This window comes from Pieris napi, chromosome 12 (genome assembly GCF_905475465.1).
Source record: "Pieris napi chromosome 12, ilPieNapi1.2, whole genome shotgun sequence".
NCBI lineage: Eukaryota > Metazoa > Arthropoda > Insecta > Lepidoptera > Pieridae > Pieris > Pieris napi.
The window spans coordinates 2,247,544-2,271,419 of NC_062245.1; the positions used below are offsets into that span (position 1 = coordinate 2,247,544).

The 23,876-nt window shown below is 32.1% G+C and overlaps 4 protein-coding genes across 6 annotated transcripts in view; 2 read left to right on the forward strand and 2 right to left on the reverse strand.

Moving 5' to 3' along the window:
• The window catches only part of LOC125054500 (L-asparaginase), a 19,521-nt gene extending 19,091 nt beyond the window's left edge, over positions 1-430 (reverse strand). Inside the window, exon 1 of the mRNA XM_047656451.1 lies at positions 414-430. The gene's annotated coding sequence lies outside the window, so the exon portion shown is untranslated. The remainder of the gene's footprint in view (positions 1-413) is intronic.
• Positions 1-4,895, forward strand: part of LOC125054501 (N-acetylneuraminate lyase-like) — a 6,719-nt gene extending 1,824 nt beyond the window's left edge. For both annotated transcript variants that reach the window (XM_047656452.1, XM_047656453.1), the window contains exons 2-7: positions 161-290; positions 1,625-1,779; positions 2,143-2,311; positions 2,745-2,878; positions 3,637-3,808; positions 4,736-4,895. In XM_047656452.1, the coding sequence (XP_047512408.1) occupies positions 161-290; positions 1,625-1,779; positions 2,143-2,311; positions 2,745-2,878; positions 3,637-3,808; positions 4,736-4,875 (900 nt within the window). In that variant the 3' untranslated portion in view covers positions 4,876-4,895. The remainder of the gene's footprint in view (positions 1-160; positions 291-1,624; positions 1,780-2,142; positions 2,312-2,744; positions 2,879-3,636; positions 3,809-4,735) is intronic.
• Positions 4,896-6,836: 1,941 nt separating this feature from the next.
• Positions 6,837-16,518, reverse strand: LOC125054469 (N-acetylneuraminate lyase-like). Of its 2 annotated transcripts, XM_047656390.1 has the most exons (13): positions 13,826-14,066; positions 13,516-13,740; positions 13,105-13,170; positions 12,921-12,983; positions 12,762-12,815; positions 12,252-12,308; positions 11,639-11,664; positions 10,982-11,111; positions 10,734-10,879; positions 9,459-9,627; positions 9,082-9,227; positions 7,992-8,163; positions 6,837-7,053 (listed from the first exon to the last, which is right to left on the reverse strand). In XM_047656390.1, the coding sequence occupies exons 1-13, from the start codon at positions 13,860-13,862 to the stop codon at positions 6,908-6,910; spliced, it is 1,437 nt and encodes a 478-aa protein (XP_047512346.1). In that variant the 5' UTR covers positions 13,863-14,066; the 3' UTR covers positions 6,837-6,907. The 2 variants fall into 2 exon arrangements, with proteins under 2 accessions (XP_047512346.1, XP_047512347.1); XM_047656391.1 differs by lacking the exons at positions 11,639-11,664; positions 12,252-12,308; positions 12,762-12,815; ... (2 more) ...; positions 13,516-13,740; positions 13,826-14,066 and adding exons at positions 15,584-15,827; positions 16,030-16,518.
• Positions 16,519-16,725: 207 nt separating this feature from the next.
• Positions 16,726-22,181, forward strand: LOC125054701 (SAGA-associated factor 11 homolog). The gene is made up of 4 exons (XM_047656729.1): positions 16,726-18,130; positions 18,309-18,498; positions 20,865-21,008; positions 21,364-22,181. Exons 1-4 carry the CDS (start codon positions 17,776-17,778, stop codon positions 21,596-21,598), a joined length of 924 nt encoding a protein of 307 aa, XP_047512685.1. The 5' UTR covers positions 16,726-17,775; the 3' UTR covers positions 21,599-22,181.
• The last annotated feature ends 1,695 nt before the right edge of the window (positions 22,182-23,876 follow it).

The window sequence follows — 23,876 nt, forward strand, 5'->3', positions numbered from 1 at the left end:
AGGAAGCAACTCTTGCGAACTCAGCCAGGGTAAAAACAAATAGCATGAATAAAATGAAATAATATATAGCATGAAATACTGAAATTTCAACCAAATTAATTGTATGTGTTTCAAATTAAGTAACGTAATACTTGAATCTACAATTACTAATATGTTTCAGGACACGTTCGACATTTATGGACTCGTAGCTCCAGTTTTTACTCCACTCGATGAAGATGGCGAAATCAAGTTTGACGTCATCCCAATATACGCGAAATATCTGGCGAAGGAAAACATCACTGGAGTTTTGGGTGAGCTCCAACTAATTATTTCACATTTCCAATTATATTATTATAAGTTTATATTATTAATTAGGGAATGGAAAATGGGGAGAAAATAGACAGAAATCATAGTTCACGTTGAATCTTACTTACCCTATAAGACCGGGTCTACTTAACTGTATGTAATTTATTGATATTTATTCGTTGTGGCAATTTATGCTTCTGCGTACTACGCCGTCGATTTTCGGATAGTCAAGTAAAAAAGCGTTTAAAGGCAGTTTTTGCCGCGCACCACCGCTATGGAACCACCGCTCACACAGCGGTTTTCGCATCGGCGGTCGCTCTCAAATCAGTCGTGAAGCAGTCATTTTATGATTTGGCATTCTGATAAACAATAAACTACAAGCTCTCACCTTTTCGTTTCGAGGCGTTTACTTTGTAAATATTTACAAAAACATCTCTTAGCTATTGGTAATTAGTCATGCAATTACGGCAAGAAAAACTTCAGTCACGGTTAATAACCTCAATTATTCGTTACATAGTAGAGATGGCCGACTTTTGTTTGAAAATGAGTTCAAAGTCACTATTAGCAGTATTGCTTTATTATTACTTTGTATTCTACTGAATTTTAATCACGATGTTTTAGGTGTAGTGTATTTTGTAGTGCATTTACAATGTTACTTACAAAATTTTAAGCAATCAGTCTTGCGTCAATGGATACAGTATAATTGAGCGTTTAATTTTAGCATAATTTTACTGAATTGGATTTGAGTATAGTGAACTTATTTGGTTTTAATGAGGTCAACTTAATGAAGTCAATATATCGAAAAATAATAATATATTTATTAATCGAATTCGATCGACCCCATTCGATATAATCGAATATTTTAATATTCGCTGTTCATTGGCGTAGAGGAAATTTGAATTTCGATCTAAGTATATCATATAATAATTACCACACATTTAGTCACAGACACCAAAGACCACTTAGGGTGAGATTTAGAAACAAGCTGTGACTCTCGTATGACATACATACATTTTCCATTCAGGACTTCTGTCCTTAGACTGAATAAAATATATTTAGGTATTTTCAAGTAATAGTCCGGCTACAGGATTAGTACGTTCATCGGTTACTTGCTAAAACCAATTTTTTATGTATATTTATAATGAGGAGAATATATATCTACCAAGTTGCCTATCAAAATTTGGTCGCTAGTATTTTTAATTGATTTTAGGGAAAAAATTTAGTTCACTAGTTTCTTAAATAAAATATCGTCTACGGCAATTTACAGATAGATTAGATAGTTCCATTTATTTCATAAAACATTCAAAATCTATAATTTTTAATAAATTAATAATTATAGTTGGTGGGACAACGGGCGAATTTGCGTCCTTCAATACGCAAGAAAGGAAAGAGTTGGTGGATGCTTGGTTGAAGGTTGCAGGGCCTTACAAGTTGCTGAACTTAAAAGTCATTGTCCAGGTTGGCGGAGCATCTTTGCCTGACGTCATAACAATGGTAAGTTTTGATCAATTATTTTTGTGTGGCGACTTGGAGTTGATGTTTTGCTTCTCCAGTCGCTACACATTTCCCTCAAAATCGTTATAAGTGTTATAACTAATAGTTGTTATTTACAATATTCTTAACCTACATAGTAATAATAATTGTAATTAGAAATTGATAAATAGAAAATTAAAACAAATTTAAAAAAGTCCCTGTGGTAGTGTACCTTTAACGCTGGCAGCATTTCCTCGCTGTATTGCGATACTTATTCGTTGAGCGATGAAAGCACCAGCTCTGAGGTCACCGGTACTAATAATAAAATATATAAGTAACTGTGTTTAAAAAGCAGATTAATTAATATTTTTAAATTTTAATTAGGCCCAACACGCCGAAGAACGCAAAGTAGACGCAATAATGACCCTGCCAGAACTCTACTTTCGTCCAAAGACCGCTGAGCACCTAGTCTCCTACTTAGAAGTCGTCAGTAAGGCTGCACCAAGTCTACCTATACTGTACTACCATTTCCCTATGATGACTGGAGTAAATTGTGAGAATATATTTATAATATACAGTTATATTATTTATAACTACATCATAGGGATACGTTCAAGTATTATTTTAAGTTTAAAACGTCACGATGCGGGGCGGGTACTTTACACCACATAAATGGTAACTTATAGGTGTAAAGAGTCACTGGGTGGAAACGAAACGTTTTACTATCGGGTACAGAAAAACGTTACGGCGCGTTACATGGGGGGGAGGGCGATCAAGTATCTCCAAAAATTGCGTGACGTAATACTTGAACACTCCCTTACCTAATATGAAAAAACATTCCCGGTGCGTAGTTGGTGGCGCATTGCATGGAAATTAATACCCCATTTCCATTAATTTACCTTAAAAATTCTAAATTCAGTTCATAAATAACTTTGCTAAATCGACTGTCGAATAATCATTTAAAATGTTGAATATTTATTTAACAGTAAACATTGCTGAATTCTTCACGCTGGCATGTAGGCGAATCCCAAACTTTATGGGTTTGAAAGCCGACCTGCATGATGCAACACAACTTGCAGACCAGCTAAAGTGTGGAAAATTAACATACATTGCTAATCATGTGAGTTGACTTATTTACTTTAGCAAAACTTAAATTTTACACATGGTATGTAATTTAGCGCAAGTTATTTTTAATTAAACCTTTACAAGAGATCGTTATCAAGCCCAAATAATACCTTTTCAAAAGTTCTTTCGTTGTTATTCATACACAGTCAATTTGATGTGGGAATAGGTGGATTAATTAATTACCGTCAGTTTTATTTAAATTTAAACCAATACATATTTTTCGCATATTTCGAATTACAACTTTTACCATAGTTTTTTGTTAGTTGTACGTTAACGTTACGGTAACTCTAGGACCTCCTATATTGATAATCGAATTTACGAGTAAAAAAAGAGACGCCAGTATCTTCGGAACCCTATTTAGCTAAGAAAATTGTTAATAATAAAAAGAGATCACTTTGATATACCTACCTCATATAAATATAATTATTTATGCAACTATCATACGAAATAATACATTTACGCGAGTATTAAACTTTAAAAAAATATAATCTAAACTAATTTATCTTAAATTCTTAGAACAATAAGAAATATAGTAGTTAATAAGCTAGCGGGAATCAACTCCCAGTGGAGAAACACTTCGCATGGACATACGATCTCAAAGTATTTAAAAAAACAGCACAATCCTCCCTCAAAACCCAACATGGGTGCCCATGGCCTGCGATAGTTTACTGTTATAAACAAAAGTTTATTATAAAGTTGTTCTTAAAATAGGACGTATAGTCTAAGTAGTTACCTCAATTTTTGATTTTTTAGATGCTTGGGCCGTCAGCTTTAATGGGCCATGACTCCAGCATCGCAACGGTAAACAATATTTTCCCATCTCTAGTAAAAGACATCGTTGAGCTAACTAAATGCGGTGAAGTGGATAAGGCTAAGAAACTGCAAGATAAACTCAACTCTATGGTTAACGGGATATCTTGTAACGGTAAAGCATTTAAAAAATTCTTCTTTTCTTAATTTTTTTATTATATAATAATAAAAGAATAGTTGCAACATATTTCGATTTCACCATTATGTACTTATTACATCTTTAAGAAAACTTTCTAGTCGGCTCATCTGATGTTAAGTGATACCGCCACCCATAGACACTCACATTGCTAGAGAGCTCGCGTTGACGGCCTTTTAAGAATTGGTACGCCATTTTCTTGCTTAAGTCAAATAGGTTCGGAAATACTTCGGTGAGTACCGTATAATGGTGCAAAAACTGCCTTAAGAACGCTCAGTTGTAGACGTCGAGGTGATACGGTAATTTCGTATTCTGCCTCGACGTATATTGCCGAGTTTAATTGCGAAATTCTTAAGATAAATATGTCTCTTATTACCATTACAGATAATTTACGACGATTCAAGTAAAGATTCAGCGTCAGAAACTGAATTTGACGAACTTATATTTGTATTCACACACTCAGTCTAATTTGGGCTTAGTCTGCGCCATGTTTATGCCAAATGATTAAGTCTCGTTTCTGAATCTAAAGTGTTAAAATAGTTTCCAATTATGACAGTTTCATTAAATTGATAGAGTTAAAGTAAAAGATGGGATAAAATACAAATATAACATCAAAGTTGCTTGGTTCAATGAATGGCCAATTTAATATGACTTCATAAGCAAACAATCGAGATCTTTATGAGTACCAATTTCTGTGCCAAGGTAAATCAAGCTCATGATTTGACTCTAGCAGTTACTATCTTCTTCATCTTCCTACATGCCAGAGTAGTGCCGATCAGCACCATTCAACACAAATTGATTTTAGCTATAAATGTGACACTTCTGCTTTACAAAAAATATTTTTTTAATTATTATTAACAGTCAAAAGTATTGTTAAACATGTCTTTAAATATTTTGTATTTGTAGGAGACTTTGTACCTTGTATGAAAGCGGCAATGGAGGTAGTGACAGGAATCAAAGTGGGCCCACCGAGAATGCCACAAAAACCTCTTAATGAACCAGACAAGAAACGCGTTGAGGATATATTGAAAATGTATAAATATTAAATTCAGTAACACAACATTTATATTGACGGCTGTTTTATTTATATTTTACGTTATCCAAGAAATTTTATTTTAATATTTCAGGGTGTATGTTGTGCTAACATTTCTTCATGTATACCTTTTAAATCTGTATTGTATTGCGTATATAAACAATTTAAAAAATAAGATAATTAAAAACATTTATACTATTATTTTAATGTTATTTTGATAAAACGTGGCTATAAAGCCTATTGGTATTTCTTTTGACTAAGCACCGGTTAACAAGGTTGCTTTGTTCTAAGGTAAATTGTCTAATGCTTTGATTGTCGTGACAAAGACAGATCAGGTGGCCTCTAGACCTTATATTCAGAGTTGTGAGTTAGCGCTTAGTATGACTCCCGTAATCAAATCAAATACTTTTTTGACATACGGGAGCCCAACTTACCGCTGAGTTTTGACTCTGAATCTTGCCCTGAGACAAAAATCTTTTTCCGTGTGAGATGACAATGAAAATATAGTTGAAATTAAAACTGCACGAGATTGAAATTTACTTCCTCTTACGGTCTATTCAAAAATCAGTTACTAAGCCACTACGATTGAAATTTAGTAATTCATGTTTATTCCGAAGTTCCAATTTTCTTGCTTATTTTAATAGTAAATAATACACAAGAAATAGAAACATCAAAGCTAAAACAAAACACTCGTCATTGCGCAAATTTTGTTCCAGTTCCTCCGAAGGAAAACATCGTCAGTAAACCGACATGTTAGACCCAAAAAGTGGACGACGTGTGTCAGGCAATGGAGGCTGATCCCCTACTCGTCTATTTGATTTAAAAATGATCATTAAACAGATTCAGAAATCTGAGGCCCAGATTAAAAGAGGTTGTAGTACCACTGATTTATTTTATATCGGATGTATGAACAGCTGCTAAAACGTTTGGTAAGATGAAACGATCAATCCTGTCTGCATTGATATACAAAAAACCCAACATGCACACTCAACGTCAAAAAAACGTCCTCAAAAAATGAGCGCAACATTCTAAATTGTGCGCTCATTTCAAATAGTCTCGCGTCTAATAAGTGGAGTCGATGTTATTTATTTGTGTTTTTTTTTATATTATGTACTTTTGAACTTTTTTTGTGTGTAGTTTTTGACAAATATATTTACGCTATTTAAAGTGTAGGTCAGGAGGTAGCCCATTTAACATTTTTTTTTAATTTAAAGAAAAAACTTTTTAACCGGATTAAAGTTATGTATTATTATAAATTTACAACTATTTAAGATCCAACACCTTTTGTCTTCAGTCACCGTGACCACGCACGCTGTAAAGCACCCGAAAAGTCGGATAAATTGAAAATTATGTTAAATAGTTGTAAATAAAAAAGTCATGTTCGACTCCACTCAATACCTTGTCCTACCGACCGCGGTCGGTCGTAAAATTTTATTGCTTTAAGTACGTATACACTGCGTTGTAATAACAACTTTAAGCAATTCGCGTAAGGTTGATTTTGCAATAATATATGCTTGTAATATATACTGTTATAGACATACTGTTATAGAAAGGGACAGAAATAGTGTTTCGGGACACTTTCGAGCGTTACTTTTATTCGAGATTGTGCATCTTGGGTTTTTTGTATATCAATGCCTGTCTGTTAAAATTCAATACATATTTGTAGCCTTTCACTTGTTTATTTTATAAAACTAGAGGGAAACAGCGACACCATCTCTAGTCCAATACACACGGGACAGGATCCGCCATTTCATTTCACAGACCATACACAAATGAACCGCGCCAAGCGCCGCAATAAAGTTCTTGTTTATAATATATATTTTAATAAATCTATATACATATAAAGGTGATAACCATAAAAATATAATATAATAACTGAAATATATTATTAAAAGGACTAAAGGAACCTTTTAATTATATATTTTAGTTATTATATTATATGTATCTATATTTAAATAAATAATTGTCATAGGCGATTTAATTGTTTATTAAAAATGTCAACTTCATTAATAACATTCATGAATTATGTCAATGTCAAATTTCATTCATTCAATCATCTTAAGTAGTTTCAATCTGGCAACTATTCTATTTCTTGATTCGGTCGAGATTGGTTGTTGGGGCAAAGCTGGTGGTCCCATCGTCAGGCCTGATGCAATCTCCATTCCAAATTTCATTATTGGAACCCAGTCACCTAGTAAGCAGAAAGATAATTTAATATTTTCATTCATAAGAGTACATTGTCACTTGCTATTTGATTTATTTATTTTAATTATACCTATGGTTTTCACAAAAGTATCTGTATCCGTGTCTCAAACGTCAGACGCAAACATTTGACATTTCATAGCAAAACGTATAAATTTTGACACATTAAACTATAATCGCTTCACGCAAGCGCTTTAAGCAACGCATTTATTTAAGTCGCATTGACGAAGCCTTTTTAGAAATACTATTTATGTTTGTTAGGTAACCCGTACCTCGGGCGTGATAAAGTGGCAATTTTAACAAATAATTCCATATCTTAAATTTAAATAAAAGCGTTAATATTTAAAAAAAAAAAGGTTGCGTGTACTTATGTACGCGCGTAAGAAGTTATACTTCTTTGGCTTTCTTAATTTTTTTTAATATAATAAATATTTAACGTTAACAATTTAATAATATTTAATATTTAGTATATCAATTATTAATTAATATTAATAACAAATATTATTTATTATTTTATTATATTATTAATTCAATTTAATAACTTGGTATGTTTCATAAACTTTTAACTAAGTAACAATAGGTCTTTGTGAAAAAACATTGCTAAATTTCTTTGAAAAATAATTAAAACTCCTTTATTTGTTTAAAAGGTAAATGTCATTATGGTCATTCAAAATTCTTGGCATCGCTGCTAACTTCACGCATATTCTTTTTCTTTTTACTTGTAGATTGTCTTATTCCCATCTCGCTCGCGCACTCTATAATTACAGTGACAACTTTGTGTCACGGTGCGCGCGCAATCGTAAAATTTCACTCTCATCAATTTTTCATAACGCGCCTAAAGAAGTATAACTTCAAAAATACTAAGGATCTAAATATTAAATAGATTTTGGTCCAGATTAGTAAAAATTCTAGTCTATTGTAATATACCTTCAGGCAAATGAGCTTCTATGGCCAGACTAAGAGTTCTTTGCAGCGAATTAGCCTTTTTAACATCACCATTTTCCACAGCACCCAGTATATTTTGAGCCAGCTTTGGGAATAAATTGAACGATGTTCCGATACTAGACTTGATACCAAGGAGTGCAGCTGGCGCTAGTAACTGAAATATTAATTTATACAACAGTTAAATAACAGTGCAACCTATAATGGGCCAACTTGAGATTTCTGAATATAGTAATCATTTTTATTTACGCCAGCCTTCTGTTCCTGACACGTCTCACGGTTTCTCTGTGATGTTTTCCTTCCCGTACAAACTATTTGTACATATAGAAAATTCTTTATGTACATAACTGGAATTCAAATGCTAGGCTCAAGCTTGATAGTCGGATGCTATTACTGCCAATAAAAGCATTATTAAAATAAAATTAAAATATGATTATTTTGGAACATAAGATACAGATATCACTTATTCCGTCATTAAATTTGAATCTGTAGGCATCTCTACTCATCGACAAAGATAGAGAGTGTAGGCGGAGAGAAAAAGCCGGCGTATAAAACTCTCGGTACTCTTTTAAAATAGCAAATCATCAAACAAATATCGCAAATTAATTAGAAGTAGCCTGTCTAGCACTAGTCCCAGGTCCTTTTATCAACTAGATAATTGTTAATAAAACGCTGGCTTATAGATTCTCAGAGTTGTAAAGGTTTTCTCGAAATATTCTGTGTTAATATAACTATTTGTAAATTACGCAGCGTAATGCGTTAACCCAAATTTGGGCTTTTCCTGATAGTTGACAGATGACGTTTGACACTTGATGGATGTCTGTTCAGGTGTTCTTGTATTGTTTACGTTAAAACCTTATTTCTATTAAATCTGTGCTAGATCTGTTTGTGTCGATCCGTACTATCGGTAGAGTCATAGATTATAGACTAGACGCGGAATAGAGCGAATTTTATTTGTGCACACACTTATGTTCTATACTGCGTACATAGCCAATTTCTATAGAGATTTACCGTGTTCGAAGTGGAACTTGTACCTCAATAAGAGTATTCTTTCTACTACAACTACTATTCTTACCGTATCAGCACCAAGGAACACCTCCTGGTCTTCTTTCAGATTGCGTTTAACTTGTACACCTTCGCTTAGATCATTTGACGTGAACTTAATCCCCTTGAAGTTTGGTATTTTAGACGTGGCCTCTGTTACAAAGGCTGGCATGTTTACTGGAAATGCAAATTTAGGCTTTAATAACCATTTTAATACAAAATTATTGTTTCATTAGTAAGTATTGAATTAAAAACATTTAATTTTTTATTTTGGGCTTTTTTATCATAGACATATACATACATCAAAGGAACGGTAATCTCAAGATTGTTATTCTATTCTCTGTGGGGACCATAGATAGCCAAGACTAATAGGACTCTACATCTCAAATCTAATTTAAATATACATACTTTCTACTTTACTCATACTAGGTATATGGTAGTAAAGGACAGGAAGATTTGGCGCAGCTTTCGACACCAGCTCCACATAGTTCACCAACTCCGTAACTGTCTTTGGCTTGAAGTACAATTCAGGTAGGGTCAGCAGCGAATCCACGTTTGCTGATGCGCAGAATTTTGCCTAATATTATTTAAGAATATTGCGTTAGAATATTACTACTATTAATGCTTTTCGAAGTCTCTCGAATTCTACAATCAGGTTCCCAGGTTTGAAATTATGAGCCTGTGGAGGTTTTTTATTAAGAATAAACGAGCACAAGAAGGCTCATCCGATGTTAAGTGATATAGCTGCCCATGGCCACTCTTTGCCAGAAACTCGCAAGCGCGTTGCCGGCCTTTTAGGAAATGGTTCGCTCTTTTCTTGAAAGAATCACATATACGTGACATATAATGTGTAAAATCCCCGCGTTATATGGGGGAATACTCGTATAAACGAGGGACTGAAATCGCGTAATATGTAAATTATAGGGACATATAATAAATGTATTAATTAATTATTATTATTGTATTTTATGTAAATGTAATAAGCGTATACTAGGCACTTACGATTACAATGAACTAAATAATCGTACAAAAAGACGACATATTATATTATTGCACGAGCGTTATTGTTTTTTATTAGAAGAACATATGAATTAAATATAGCTAAATGCAAGTAGTGACGCAATAATTAACAGGTGACATTGGCGCGCGAAAATATTTATGTTTAATGCGTTTAAAAATCGTCGCAATTTTGGACAACGGAAACTGTGTTTGATTCTTGGCAAAATAATAGTGTCGTGTTGAGTCGAGTTTAATTATATATTAGGATTATCTACTCTCTATCACAAAATGATCAGAAAACCTAATGCATTTGAAATAATTATTTTTAAGCATAACATTACTTCACCCTATCACTTGTGTTTACATAAATACGTTGTTATCACTTTTTGATAAGGAAATTTAAAACAATAACAACACAAAAACGGTAAACATTCTGGAGGACATTTAAATTACATTATTATAAGTTTATAACAAAATAGCTATCGGAAAGATTTGTATTAATTAAAAAGACAATTAAATATTAAAATTATTTCGACAGACAGAATATATAATATATATATATAAAGACTGCCTAATGCTCAATAAGATTATCATTAATTCCATATATTTTATGAGAATTTAGGACAGATAAATGCAATTTTATTAGTATTTTTTAAATGTTTTCAAAAAAAATTAATATATTACCAATTCTAAGACATCAGCCATTGGAGCACCACCGACTTGTACCATGATGTGAAGACCACTTCGAGGCTTGGTTTTCACCCATGCTTCTATAATTTTCTTTCTATCGCTAACAGACAAAGACATATGCTCCCCAGTTGTGCCGCCGACTGTAATAGACATGAGTAAAAATTTTTATAACAAGAAGAGATCGCTTATCATGCATTAAACGACTTCTTGTTATTCGCAAGTGCTAAATAATTATAACTTACCTAATACAGCTTTGATTCCATTCACAACCATATAATCTGCATAACTTGAAATTTCTTTGTAATTTACAGTGAGGTCTTCATTCAAAGGGGTGAATACTGGAGGTATCAGCCCACGAGGTTCAAACACTACCTGTAAAGTAATTTAGATCTTCATCAAACGAACAAAAATTTAATAAACAAAAGCGCACAGACGTAATGTATGTAAATTATTATATTTGCTACATATTTTTGTAGTTCCGCCGTGTGTGCGTTTAATACTTTATACTATAAAGCCTTCTAGATACTTATTCTATAAAGTTTATAGAATAAGTATCTAGAAGGCTCTGGAAGATAAAGACAAAAAAAAGCGTAAACGCCCTAAAAACGATGGGAAAGGAGGCTTATGACTTATGTAAGTATATAAGGGGTTGCACCGCCACTATTATTACGGGTATTAAAACATTTTAATTCGGTTTTATGAATTAAGTGATTCAAGGTTTGTATATATAATCATATAGATCTTGTAGGGAACGCTTGATTACGAGGTCAAATCGAATAGGGTTTTGTCATATAGAAATTTCTCATTTGTAAAAATATTTTTGTGCAATAATTTATCTTAAATAAAAATTCTCTTCGCTTAATTGTTTTAATATATTTATTGTGACTTTTGTCGAGAACCTTCGTCCGGAGATTCTGCACTGTACCTGAAAATAAATTAATTTAATTTAATTCTTGAATTATTGAAATTAATTTTCACTTATAATTGATTATGAAAAGCCACTGCTAATTGTTCTTAGGAGGCAATAAGCTCCGCTTACTACTCGTATATTTCGCAGTATTGTCGCAGTTTTTTAAAACATCCGGACATGACTCAGTCATTGATGAAGGTTACATAATTAAGTAAAGATTTAAATTTATTTATGAATAGGTCCTAAAACAACATGTATAACTTTAAATATTCAACGGTATATGAAATCACAAATTTTACACACATCAATTATATTAGAACATTAAAATTATACCATAATACCATATATAAGCAGGGGCCAAAAAAAACTACTTTTAACTAATAGTAGTTTAAGCTCGCAAGTCATAAAGTCAGGAGATATCATAGACATAAAATAATCGCAAAATATCAAATACTACGAACGTATTTATGATTTGCAAGCCGGGTCTTTAATTAAACCGTTGGGAAGAGATTAACAGACGGCTCTGAGTACGGTATTAGTTAAGATCGATAAAATGGTGATTGATTCAAAATTTGAATTTGTTTTTTCTATATATTACTTACAGCTTTTCTTCTCAGATGTGATATAATCATGGTCATCTAGGGTTGCACCCGTATCCCCTAAAATAGGTTTTATATATAAAAATACGTTCATTATATTGTCAATTTTAACGATTTTCTGTCACTATAAAACAAACCCGCAGGATTTTAGGTTAATTTCCTTTTTATTGACTTAATACCCCTTTACGAAATCCTAGGATTCGAACACACAACCTCAGGCCTACTAGGACCACGTAAACTGTTGGTCTTTATGTACAACTAATATTATAAAGACGATAAATTTGTATTTTTGCAGGTTTGTAATGAAAATACGAAAAACTACTCATAACATAATATTTTTAATAAATATAACATAATATTTTTAATAATAAATAGTGATTTATTAACTTATTTCCAAAATATGTATCAAAAAAAATATGTCCAGATGAGCAAATCCGGAATTTTTATGTTTACCAACCAAAGAACTGTACATGTTTAAATAAAATATTTTGTTTAAAAATAGGAGCTACTTACATATCTTTGTTTTTACTGGCCGACTTGGAGTGCTTGGCTGAAGTTTAGGTATCTCTGTAAAAATTTTGTAATATCAAAATGGATAAAAAGACAGACAATTTCACTGACTGATGAAATAATGTCAAAATTACGTTAAAATAACATATTGAGATGAGTTACCGTTTTGTAAATCTAACGTATCAGATTTCTGTTGATCATTTGTATTTTCATCATAATCCAAATCTGTAATAATGAAAGATAATGCTTTTATTAAGCTTCTATAGTTTGTAACATATTGTATATAATTTTTCTGTAACAGCAGAACATTTTTCCCAGTTTATAATGCCCTCAAAGTCAGTATTACCTAATTGTAAATATAATGGATCTTCAGATTCATGCTCATCATCTGTGACATCTTCATGGTTTGAACCTGAAACAATGTGTATATCAATAGTATACATCAATAAGCTTTTTTAGAATGGTATGAAGTTGCTAAAGAATATGGATTTGGTATGTTAACTTTTTTACTTTTATACTAATAGGGTGTTAGGTTAAGTATAATAAAAAATCAAAGTTAACTCCTGAATAATATATTAGACAATTAACTGATGAGACTAATAATTAAATTGAGCTGGAATAATTAGCGTCCAATTGAAGTGTAAAACGATTTTTAGATTGTTGCATGGCTAAGCATAAGTTGAGCGAAATATGACTAATAATGCCCTGCTAAGGACAGAAACCCTTATGTAATCTGTGAATATTTAGAAAGAAATACCTTCAGTATGATCATCATTATGCACAAGAGGAGATGGCACTGCTAAGGCATTCAAACGGTTGCACCGATTTCTATCAGAAAGCTTAAAATGTAAATCACATACTCTCTTTTTTTTGTAATATTCATAATCTGTAGGTCCATCAAGACTTCCACCAACACTTCGTACCCAAGCAGAGAACTGCTCAGGAAATTTATTTACACTAGGAAAAACATGGTATGCAACACCTGAAAATAAATGATTCAAACATTTTATTGAAAGCTCTAGCAAGCGGCTTGAATTAATAAGTCATAAACAACAAAAAGAACTTACCGGTGTTCGTACAACCAAATATGCATTTTCTCGGCATATTATAAAAACTACTAAAGTTTAATTCAATTTATGAAATAAACTTCCTTCATCAAAATTGCAACTACTTAACTGTCTTCTCTTCTCGATATACTACTGGGAATTGGAAGTTACCGGTTTATGTAGCTACTTAACTTTACTATAGAAAAACGTATTGAGGGTAGTTTGTAGAAAAACATAAAAACAAATAAGTAATAACACTGATTACTGAACAGTGAACACAATGACACTTAGGGAAATTCACAGACTAGTGGTACCAAGTACGAACCAACTGGTACTGACAAGTGACAGGGCTAATTTTATACTCGTAACGCAGCAGACTATGCACAAGTGTGCACAGACTGTGTAGAATATTTTTAAACTAACACTTAAATATTTCTAAACTTAACAATTCACTTATCGCTAAGACGTTTTTCGTAGTTTATACATCGCTGGTCTAGACTACCTACATTGATTTACCGTACATTAATATTGTAAACTTTCTGCACTTTGAGTACAACTGCTTCTTTAATTACTACTGTAATATATTAAATCCGATAGACTCAAATGTAGCTACGATTTCTTCAAATAAGTCACCTAATAAATTCGTAGAGCTATAGAAGTGTCTACGGATTCTACGAAAATAACGATTGTCTTAATTTATTGTCAAAATATGTAGGTATGATATGAATTTTATAATATTTATTTATTTTATAAATATAGTGAAAATACAATGAAAAGATTTTAGTAATTTCAGTAAGTTTTAATTTTAAAAAGTAAAGATTTAATTTGGTAAAAATAATAATGAGTATTTAAAAAAATATTTACCATTTTTAAGAGTATAAAAAACTGGTTAAGGTATATTTTCCTATTGCACTGCACTGTACTGATAGCTGTATTCTACTAAAATAATAATTAATGTTATCTCGCAGTGTGATAAGTTTATCAACTCTGATACTAAATAAATAAAACAAATAGGTACATGACAGAGGTAGTCAAGATAATTTATAGTGTTATGAATAAATTTTATCTAAAACAGTAATCAATTGAATACGTATTTAGAATTTAGAAGACACTTACCAAAAATCAAAGTTATACTTTTACTTCTTTAAAAACATACAAATATAGAGTATTATATTTTATATGCTTCTTTAACTGTGTGCTGTGAAATATTCATAGTACAACATAAAATTGCCATCATACATTTTAAAATCTAGAGGTCGGAATAGCTTTGTTTGTGCGTTTCAGATTATTACTTCATTGCAGTGATTAATCATTAAAGCCATAGATTGTAAATGTAGCTAAATGTCTCTTTCTTAAATAGTGATACATAAACAACTCTGAAACCGCAAGTCTTACATTATCAAATAATAAATTTTTAAAATAATGGTATTTATCTATTTATATAATTTCTTAAATTATAACAAATGTTCCCCTGCATTATGTAAAGCCGGCTCCAGTCCGAAGAAGAACAACAACTTCAATGTAAAAAAAAGCTTACACCAACGCTCCAGATAATGCCATCAGGTACTTTTGTATAGCGCGAGAGTTTAAAATGGTATGCAAGTACAGAATTTTAAGGAGTAATTCCATGTAGAGAAATAAAACAATGTACATGGGTAACAATTTTATTAAACTACAATAATTAAAAACAAAAAAGTCTTGTATATTCTTATTAACAATTAAATTATTTATTATATACAGCAATATTATGTTTATAAAGTAAACCATGTAAATACTCACTTGGAGGTTGGTCACATGACTTGCTTTTGATGGACTACACTGTTCGTCTCTTAATTGGGAAAGTATACTTTGAGCTGCAGATGGAATAGCAAACTTGTTAAGTCTTTTCCTGTCGCTGCTGGTAAATGAAGAATCATCAAAATGATTGCCACATAGCATCCTATGCTGTGCGTACAACTTTTCTAATGATTCATTGGATGTCCAATCACCATCAGGAAAACAAAATTTAGCCCAAACTTTAGCCCTGAAAAATAAGAATTTCATTGTACACAGGTATGAAGTATGAAGCTGTTTTACTTTAAATTAAAATACATAGTTCTAAGAATTATTTAAAATAATATTAAGTAGGTACACTTTTTCCACAATTTAGGTAGGAATTATGCAAAAAATGAGAACTTGTAAAATCAGGAGGATGTGTATCTACAGTAAATGTTTCATCTACTTACTTCAGAGACCCATGCTTGGACGGAAGAGGAAACCTATGGAAGGTTAAGGAACAATCTTCTTTTGATATTATGCCACATTTTGAGCATTTAACACTTCCTTTCCCTACCATGTTATGGCAAAGTACAACACAAAAGAGTCAATATAGCACAGTAAAAGACTCTATCTTGTTTATGTTAATATCACAACAAAAGTTTCAATGTAGCACAGTAAATCTCTATCTCGTTACTGTTGATATCACAAGACACAACACTAAACATACATGTTTCTTTATTGTTGATATCACAACACAAAAGCGATTATTTTGCCCTGGAGTCTCTTCGTAATTGATAATAATTATACAGCACAATTAGCTTTTTTGCAGTAATTAGCTCTCTTTTCAGCAAGAACTGTTTACATTAATTCAAACACTACACTGAAGTCCCTTGAAAAAAATAGGAAAAAAAGTTTTTTTTTATATTAGTTATAGTCTATATCTGGCTGCAGGATTAGTGCGTTAATCGGTTATTTGCTAAAAACCAAATGTTTATGTTTATTTATAATTAGGAGAATATATATCTACCAAGTTGGCCGATAGTATATTTAATGAATTTTTGGGAAAATATTTTGTTCACTTGAATAAAAAAAATTCGTCTGTGTGTATAATCACGAGTGGAGCCATCCACACTTTCTATATAATTAATTGCTCGCTACATCTACTACAAAATTAACGTAATTGGAGGGAGTAGTGACTAGCTTTTTTATATGTCTACTAATATTATAATGCCTTCGTTTATATCACAAATATAAATATCATATCATGGCGGTATAAATATGAATTAATTTATTTATATTTAGGACACTTAACGTTCTCTAAAAGTTGCCATGTTTTTTTAAATTCTGTATTTAATTCTTTTCTTATTCGATCCCACTTTTGGATTCCAAATTGGCTTTTGGTTACATTTGATAAAACTCTATAAAAGCCATACACAACTCGTTACTCCACTCAGCGCGGATCCTTACAATGAAGTAGTTTTCAACGAAGTGATCTGTAAGCGAGCGTGAGAGAAGTGTTTTTTAATACTCTCGCCTCGCCTATTCGCGTCCTTTGACTCTCGCCCCAAAAATCGACAAAAAGCGGAGTGGCAGCAAGGCGAGACAAAGGCAACACGAGGTGAAACTTGTGCACACTATCACGCTCGTGTCGCCTCGTGTACAGTGTGGATGGAGTTTAGTCTTATTATTTAATGTCATATTTCAAGAAAACGAAAATCATCAACAAACAAATTGGCAATTGTCATTACAAATTTTGAATTTATTAGACAATTTACAATAAATCAAAAAACTGCAAAACCGGGAATATTCTAAAATCTAAAAAATATGCTCGATGTAACAATTATTTTGTAAGCAGAGCTTAATGTTTTTTTAATTCGTGAAATGTGTTTTCTAATTCTAATTTAACTATTCAAATATAATTTTATATACTTATTAGGTAATCTCAATCGTAGGCACGCCCGAGATCAAAGCCCTCGCAGAGGGGCTGGCCTGGCCGGGAGGGTGGGTAAAACTTAGAGTCAGCTGTGGGCTGTGGCCTGTAGCCTATCTGACTGTTGACTGCTCTCACTTCAGTATCCGGACTTATTTTGCTTTACTTGTTTGCAAGCCTTTATCTAAGTAATACTATGTAAAATAATTGGTAGTTGCAGAAAGGCTAATTCATATCGTTTTACTTATCTTCTCAAAACCAGTTTGCACAATTGTCCTTAAACATGACGACGATCGTAAGTGAGCTTAGCATGCACGATCTAAATAACAAGTTCTTCGAGATCATGCAAAATGAGAGCAACGCAGAAGATGCGGCGAATTTTATTTACGATAGTGTTTATGAAGATGTCGCATTAGGGTTCCTTTTCGAGTTCCATCATGGTTTAAAGACTGGACTTACGGATTTGATAGAGGGGGAAAAGGAAGAAGATGAAAGCTGTAAAATTGTTGTCTCACCCGAATGTGATGTTTTTGGTTTTTCTGTATTAAAGAAAACTCCAGATTCTAACTGTTCTTGTCCTAATTGTGAGCGGCCAGTATCTGCTACTCGTTTTGCACCGCATTTAGAGAAATGCATGGGTATGTGGCTTAAATTTTTCTTATGTTCCACTATGTTCTGAACATTTAAAAGCTATTAAATTATTAAACTTGCATATTTAATGATAAATTTTATCAATCTTCATTTTATACTTTATTAGGAATTCATATATATAAATTTCTGTATCAAGATGAATAAATACCATATTCAACTCTATAGGAATGGGAAGGAACAGTTCTCGAATAGCATCAAGACGTATTGCATCAAATAGTCGTGAACCAACCTCATATGCTGGACTCTTAAGTGATGATGAGGATGATGCTGATTGGTCAGGAAGCTCCATGCAAAGTGAACGCCGAAAACGCAGAATCAGAAATAACAACAACCGGAAGTCTAATAAAATGCATAAGTATGTTATTTTGATTTCTAAAACTAAAGTTTTTGTATTAAATTTTTATAACATAAGAATATCTTTTGTACATTTACATTTACACAAAATAAAATGTCATACAAAATCAAATATTAAACAACAATAACATATTTTTATGTACATATCCTAAGGCTAAGTGCAAAATTAAAATAAGCGGTTGAGAAACATATGGGTGATTCTCTTATAAGAGGTAACTATGGTGGCAATCTATTTAAAAGTGGTTTTTTAATCTATATGTTGCTATTTTGTGCAATGAATCACTTCTCTTAAATGTCCTTTATTAAATAACATTATAATTAAATGTCTCATTAAAGCATATTTTTGTAAAACTCGTTATATAGTCTAAAAAAGTCTCTACCCTGGCCTGTCCCCTTACCGGTTTCAGCTTAACTAGCATACAATACATACAATATTTGTATTATTTGCTAAAACAAACTATGTTTACCACAAACGTAATTAAATATACTTTAATATTATTAAAGAAAAATTGAAAAATATTTGCTTATTTTCAATAATTTTTAAAACTTAATTGTTGTCCCGCTTTTTTTGTGTATCTACCCTGGCAATATTCGCACGCTGCTACAATATAAAATATAAGACGGACACATTACCGAACTCGCTCATTGACAATTAACAACGTGAAGTTCGCAATACTAAGCACAGAAGCGGTTAGATCGACACAATTTGCCAGTTTTTGTGTCACGTCCGTGCGATGTAACGGTTTCGCAAGGTCATTGTGTCTCTCCACTGGTAAGTAATAAAAGTTATAATAATCATTTTATTTATTTGCGATTCCTGTCCTAATTTAGTAATACTGTAATAGTCAAAGCTTGCTTTATTATTCATTGAAAACTTTCTTGGATAAACCAAAATAATGTATTATGTTATGAAAACGTCTTTCCCCTGGTAAGATTACTATCACGGGAGATACTTACTGACCAGGGGAGATATGTATCATAGTAATTGTGCCACCTATTTAATGTCTGTCATGAGAAGCTGTGATTCACGTGAACCTTAGTGACTTTAAACAAAATACGCAGAAGAAATTCCATTTTGGAGGTGCACGTCAACAGATAAGTCTGTACACAGTTGTAACTTACACGAAAGAAGAGGCATCAGGTGAAGTAAAGACAACATGCTATTGTTCGATGTCACAGATTTTGTTACATACGCCTCCAGCTATATGGACACACTTACAGCCAATTTTGAACAGCTTGCCACCAAAAGTAGAGATCCTCCATTTTTGGAGCGATGGACACAATATCGCACTCATTTAATAGAAGTTTACCCAGCTCTTAGAGACTTTACCTGGAATTACCATGAAGCTGGACACGGTAAGGCAACTCCAGATGGTGTTGATGCTGTTTGCAAAAGATCAGCCGACCTATTGGTAGCTAGTGGCAAAGATATAGCATGTCTGAGCGATTTGTCAGATGCTATTCAGAAAAACTGTCCTGGCATTAATGTTTTCGTTATGACAAAAATATTTTAGACAAAGACGCTTTGCTTGCTAGTGCTAAAACACTCATAAAGACTTTTGCTGGTACTTTGCGCGTCCATCAGGTGTCATGGAACATTGAAGATCCGACAACATTGAAAATGAAGTCTGTAAGCTGCTTTTGCAATGAAGATATACATTGCGATCATTTCAAGCTTGGTGTCATGACATACTCGTCTAATAAAAAATCTCGTCTCCGAGTCGAGGATGTTTACGTCCCTGATTCAGAGTCCGAAAACGAGACTCCTTTTGACATTGAACAAATAATAACTTCAAAAGATCGCAAGCACCAAATAAAAAATATTCAACAACCGTTGACATCCAAAGAAACGCTTAAAAACGGCGCATTTAGTCTGATTAATAATAAATATGATAAAAAAATGTTGCCTGATTATAAATCTCAAGAACAATCTTTGATAAAAGTTGATTATTTCAATTGTATTCTTTGTTTTATTGCTTCTAATTATCTCCCCTGGTCAAATACGTATCTACCCTGATCTTCATGTCTCTACCCTGCCTGATGTATTTACCCTGGCCCTCTAAAAAGTGACAAAATATGTTTTAAGTAACTTGCCCTTACGTGAGTAGATACACAAACGAGCCAAAAATCATAATATATATGTATAATGGATAAACTCCAACTTTTCTCCTTGGCCGTCTCCTCCATAGACGAAAAACCTCTTATATAAGAACTACCCATATATAATATTATTAAAATGCATAGAGGATGCTAAAATAAATAATATTATTAAAATGCATAGAGGATGCTAAAATATATAATATTATTAAAATTCATAGAGGATGCTAAAATATATAATATTATTAAAATTTATTAATATTATTTCAGTGGTAACAGGAATAATAATGGAAATCACAATTCGGATTCAAATGATGGTGCCACATATGAGACAATGAGTGCAAATGAAAAGAAAAACTTGCTGCAACAGATCTGTGGTGTTGTTTCTGAACACACAAAGAAACTGTGTATTAGGTAAGACTTCAATATACTTTTAGTTTTGTAGTAGCATATTATATTTAGTCCAGATTTTATAACAAAGCTGTAAACATTTTACTTAGCTTTTTAAGGTGATTAGCACTGTTCATTAATTTTCCATTACAACCAATACAGTGCTGTTAAGATAACAAGTGTATGGAAAATCAGGCATGTAATCCATAGAGTAGTTGATGTTATGTAATGACCATTATAAAGACGACCAAAAAATCAAGGTTAATAATATACCCATGTTGATTTACATTGTGTACAAATTGTTAGGTTGATGTACGGATCTTTCTATTAAAAACTCCAAGTATAAAAAAACTAAGTAATATATCATAACATTCCTCAGATCAACTCGCTGCCCACAACACACTGAAGAACAGAGGAGAGCCCTTAGAAATAGTGTCTTGGAACCATCCACTCCAGAATCTCAACCGTTACTGACAGCTGATGATGCAGGATCACCTCCAGATTCCAGTCCTTCATCTTCCTGCTCCTCTTCCAGCAGGAAGCGAGATAGGCATCGCGCCTTGAAGAATAAGAGTAAGAGAAAGAGAAATTTATCGCCTAGTGGCAGGGATTAAGTTTATTTTATTATGTATTGATTGACCGTCAACTTGCTTTGGATTATGCAATACTGATATACATTTGAAAATCATGAAATATTCTTATTCTTAATTTTGCAATCAGTCCTGAGCTAATTATAAGACTTGACAATTGGGACAGTTTGATATTAAACTAAATTATCATTTTTAGAATTTCGTTTATATATTTTTTAGAAGTAGAAGTCATTGCTACGTTAGCATTTGTAGTGCTAAAAGCCAAATTTTTCGGAAAATTTAATAATTACAATAGATATGTGATAACAAAGAATGTCAAAATGAAAAATATATCTTTCATAAATCATTGTCTGATAATTTGTATGATGTGTATATTTCTTGTTTCTGACTCTCATGGTTCTCCTTTGACTATGGGACATCGGTGAAATCTATGGCTTCCCCATCAAGCCATTTCAAGACTTAAAGGATCCAATTTATTCTAGGTCCAAGTTATTCGATTTATCCTAGGTCTGCTTGACATACTTTCAAGTTGACAAATTAATTTTGACAGTGCTCTTGACTTGAGCTTAGCAACTTTTTCATAGCTATACTTTGACATGTCATAAGATTAAACATAATCTTTATATATATAATTCTTCTGTGAGTGTGTATGTCACTGAACTTCTCTCAAACGACTGGACCGATTTTGATGAAATTTTTTGTGTGTGTTCAAGGGGATCTGGGAATGGTTTAGATTCACAAATCAGCCCGGCAGGTGGCGCTGCAGGCGGTACTTTCATACTTTAATATCCTAATAGCTTGAAATATCATGCAGGACAACGTCTGTGGGGTCCACTAGTTGTTTTATATTTCTACTCTTTCCAATGTCACAAATTAAATCAAAATATTAACAAAATAAATACTATCATATAAATTAATGATTTTAAAAAAATAAAACCTCTTAAAGTATATTATTGTATAGTTATATAATAGTATTTTTTGATAAAATTACCAGTGGATAAAATTTCAGCTTATTAAAGATTTAGGAACAGAAGATATTTTAAGTGATAATGTTGTCTATTCCTTTGCTGTAAGATTTAAATCCTATATTATTTGACTGATTATTTAGATTAGAGATTATTTGTATTCTTCTAGATGTGATAGGTATGTGTCTATAAAAATGTATCTTATAGTGTAATTATAAGAAAAAATACGTAACTATTTAAAAAATATTCACAAAGACATCCCGTCTTTTTAGATGAGAAAATGTATAAATTGATATCACCATTGATAATAGCTATATTGCGCAGTTGATATAGAATGTGCTGTCCACGATCGGACCGATTTCTCTACGCATTTTAATTTTAACTGCTTTGTTTTCAAAACCTCGCTAATTATAGTTTTATATTAAACTATTAAAATCTGTGTAGAGACAACCATTGTATATTAAAAAAATCTATTCTTTGTATTATATGGCGTAGTTAGATAGTTACACATATAATATATTAGTATAATCTATTATAAAACTATAGGAATAGGTTACAATCGTATTCATACATTTTAAATGGACGTAACTATTTTGGAATAAATGTGTGTATATTTATTATTATATCTCGTTACGAGAAACATAGGACATTGAAACCAGAAAATTACTACTATGGAGTTCTACCTATAGTTTATTTGTGTATAATGCGTGATGTATGACATAATTATGTATTCCAGGAACCTCTCCTACTCGAGTTTCTGGCATATTTCATTCTGCCCTACTAATAACAATACTATAGATAAATGTTTAATATGTATTGGCTTTATTACAAAAGACAGCTATATATAGAAATGTAATCGCTATTATGTATATGACATTCAGTAGTAAAAATGTATTGAGTTTTACTTTCGGCTTACTTCGCGCGACTTTAAATCTTGACTATAGTGGCGTTTAGTTAACATTGACGAAGCTATTTATAAGGCTTGATTATAGAAAGTGGACTAAAGATTGTATGTTTGGTTACCATAGTTACCGCATTACGTGAAAACCCGCTTATGTCCACGTTTATAAGGGCAAGAAGGTCAAGAAAATTTATCACGTTTGAATGGCCTTTTTAAATACTATCTGATTTCTGACCCTTTTGGAGATTGTACAATTCAAGTCAAACATGAAATTCCTTCTATTGTAATGTTATTCGTAGATTTTGCGTATATAATGTAATCTGCTCAAAGTATATTTGTGTAACTCCTATGTAATTAAAGGTGAATAAATATCTGGATTTTTATACTCCCTGTTTTTGCACACTAAATAAAGAAAACTATTATTATATTTTACCGC

Coding starts and splice junctions, on each gene's coding strand:
- LOC125054469 (XM_047656390.1), bottom strand. CDS start 13,862: ATGCCGAGAAAATGCATATTTGGTTGTACGAACACCG. Junction 13,741..13,825: donor ATTTGGTTGTACGAACACCG/GTAAGTTCTTTT, acceptor ATTTATTTTCAG/GTGTTGCATACCATGTTTTT. Junction 11,665..12,251: donor CACATCTGAGAAGAAAAGCT/GTAAGTAATATA, acceptor ATTTATTTTCAG/GTACAGTGCAGAATCTCCGG.
- LOC125054701 (XM_047656729.1), top strand. CDS start 17,776: ATGACGACGATCGTAAGTGAGCTTAGCATGCACGATCTAAATAACAAG. Junction 18,131..18,308: donor GCATTTAGAGAAATGCATGG/GTATGTGGCTTA, acceptor TCAACTCTATAG/GAATGGGAAGGAACAGTTCT. Junction 18,499..20,864: donor AAGTCTAATAAAATGCATAA/GTATGTTATTTT, acceptor ATATTATTTCAG/TGGTAACAGGAATAATAATG.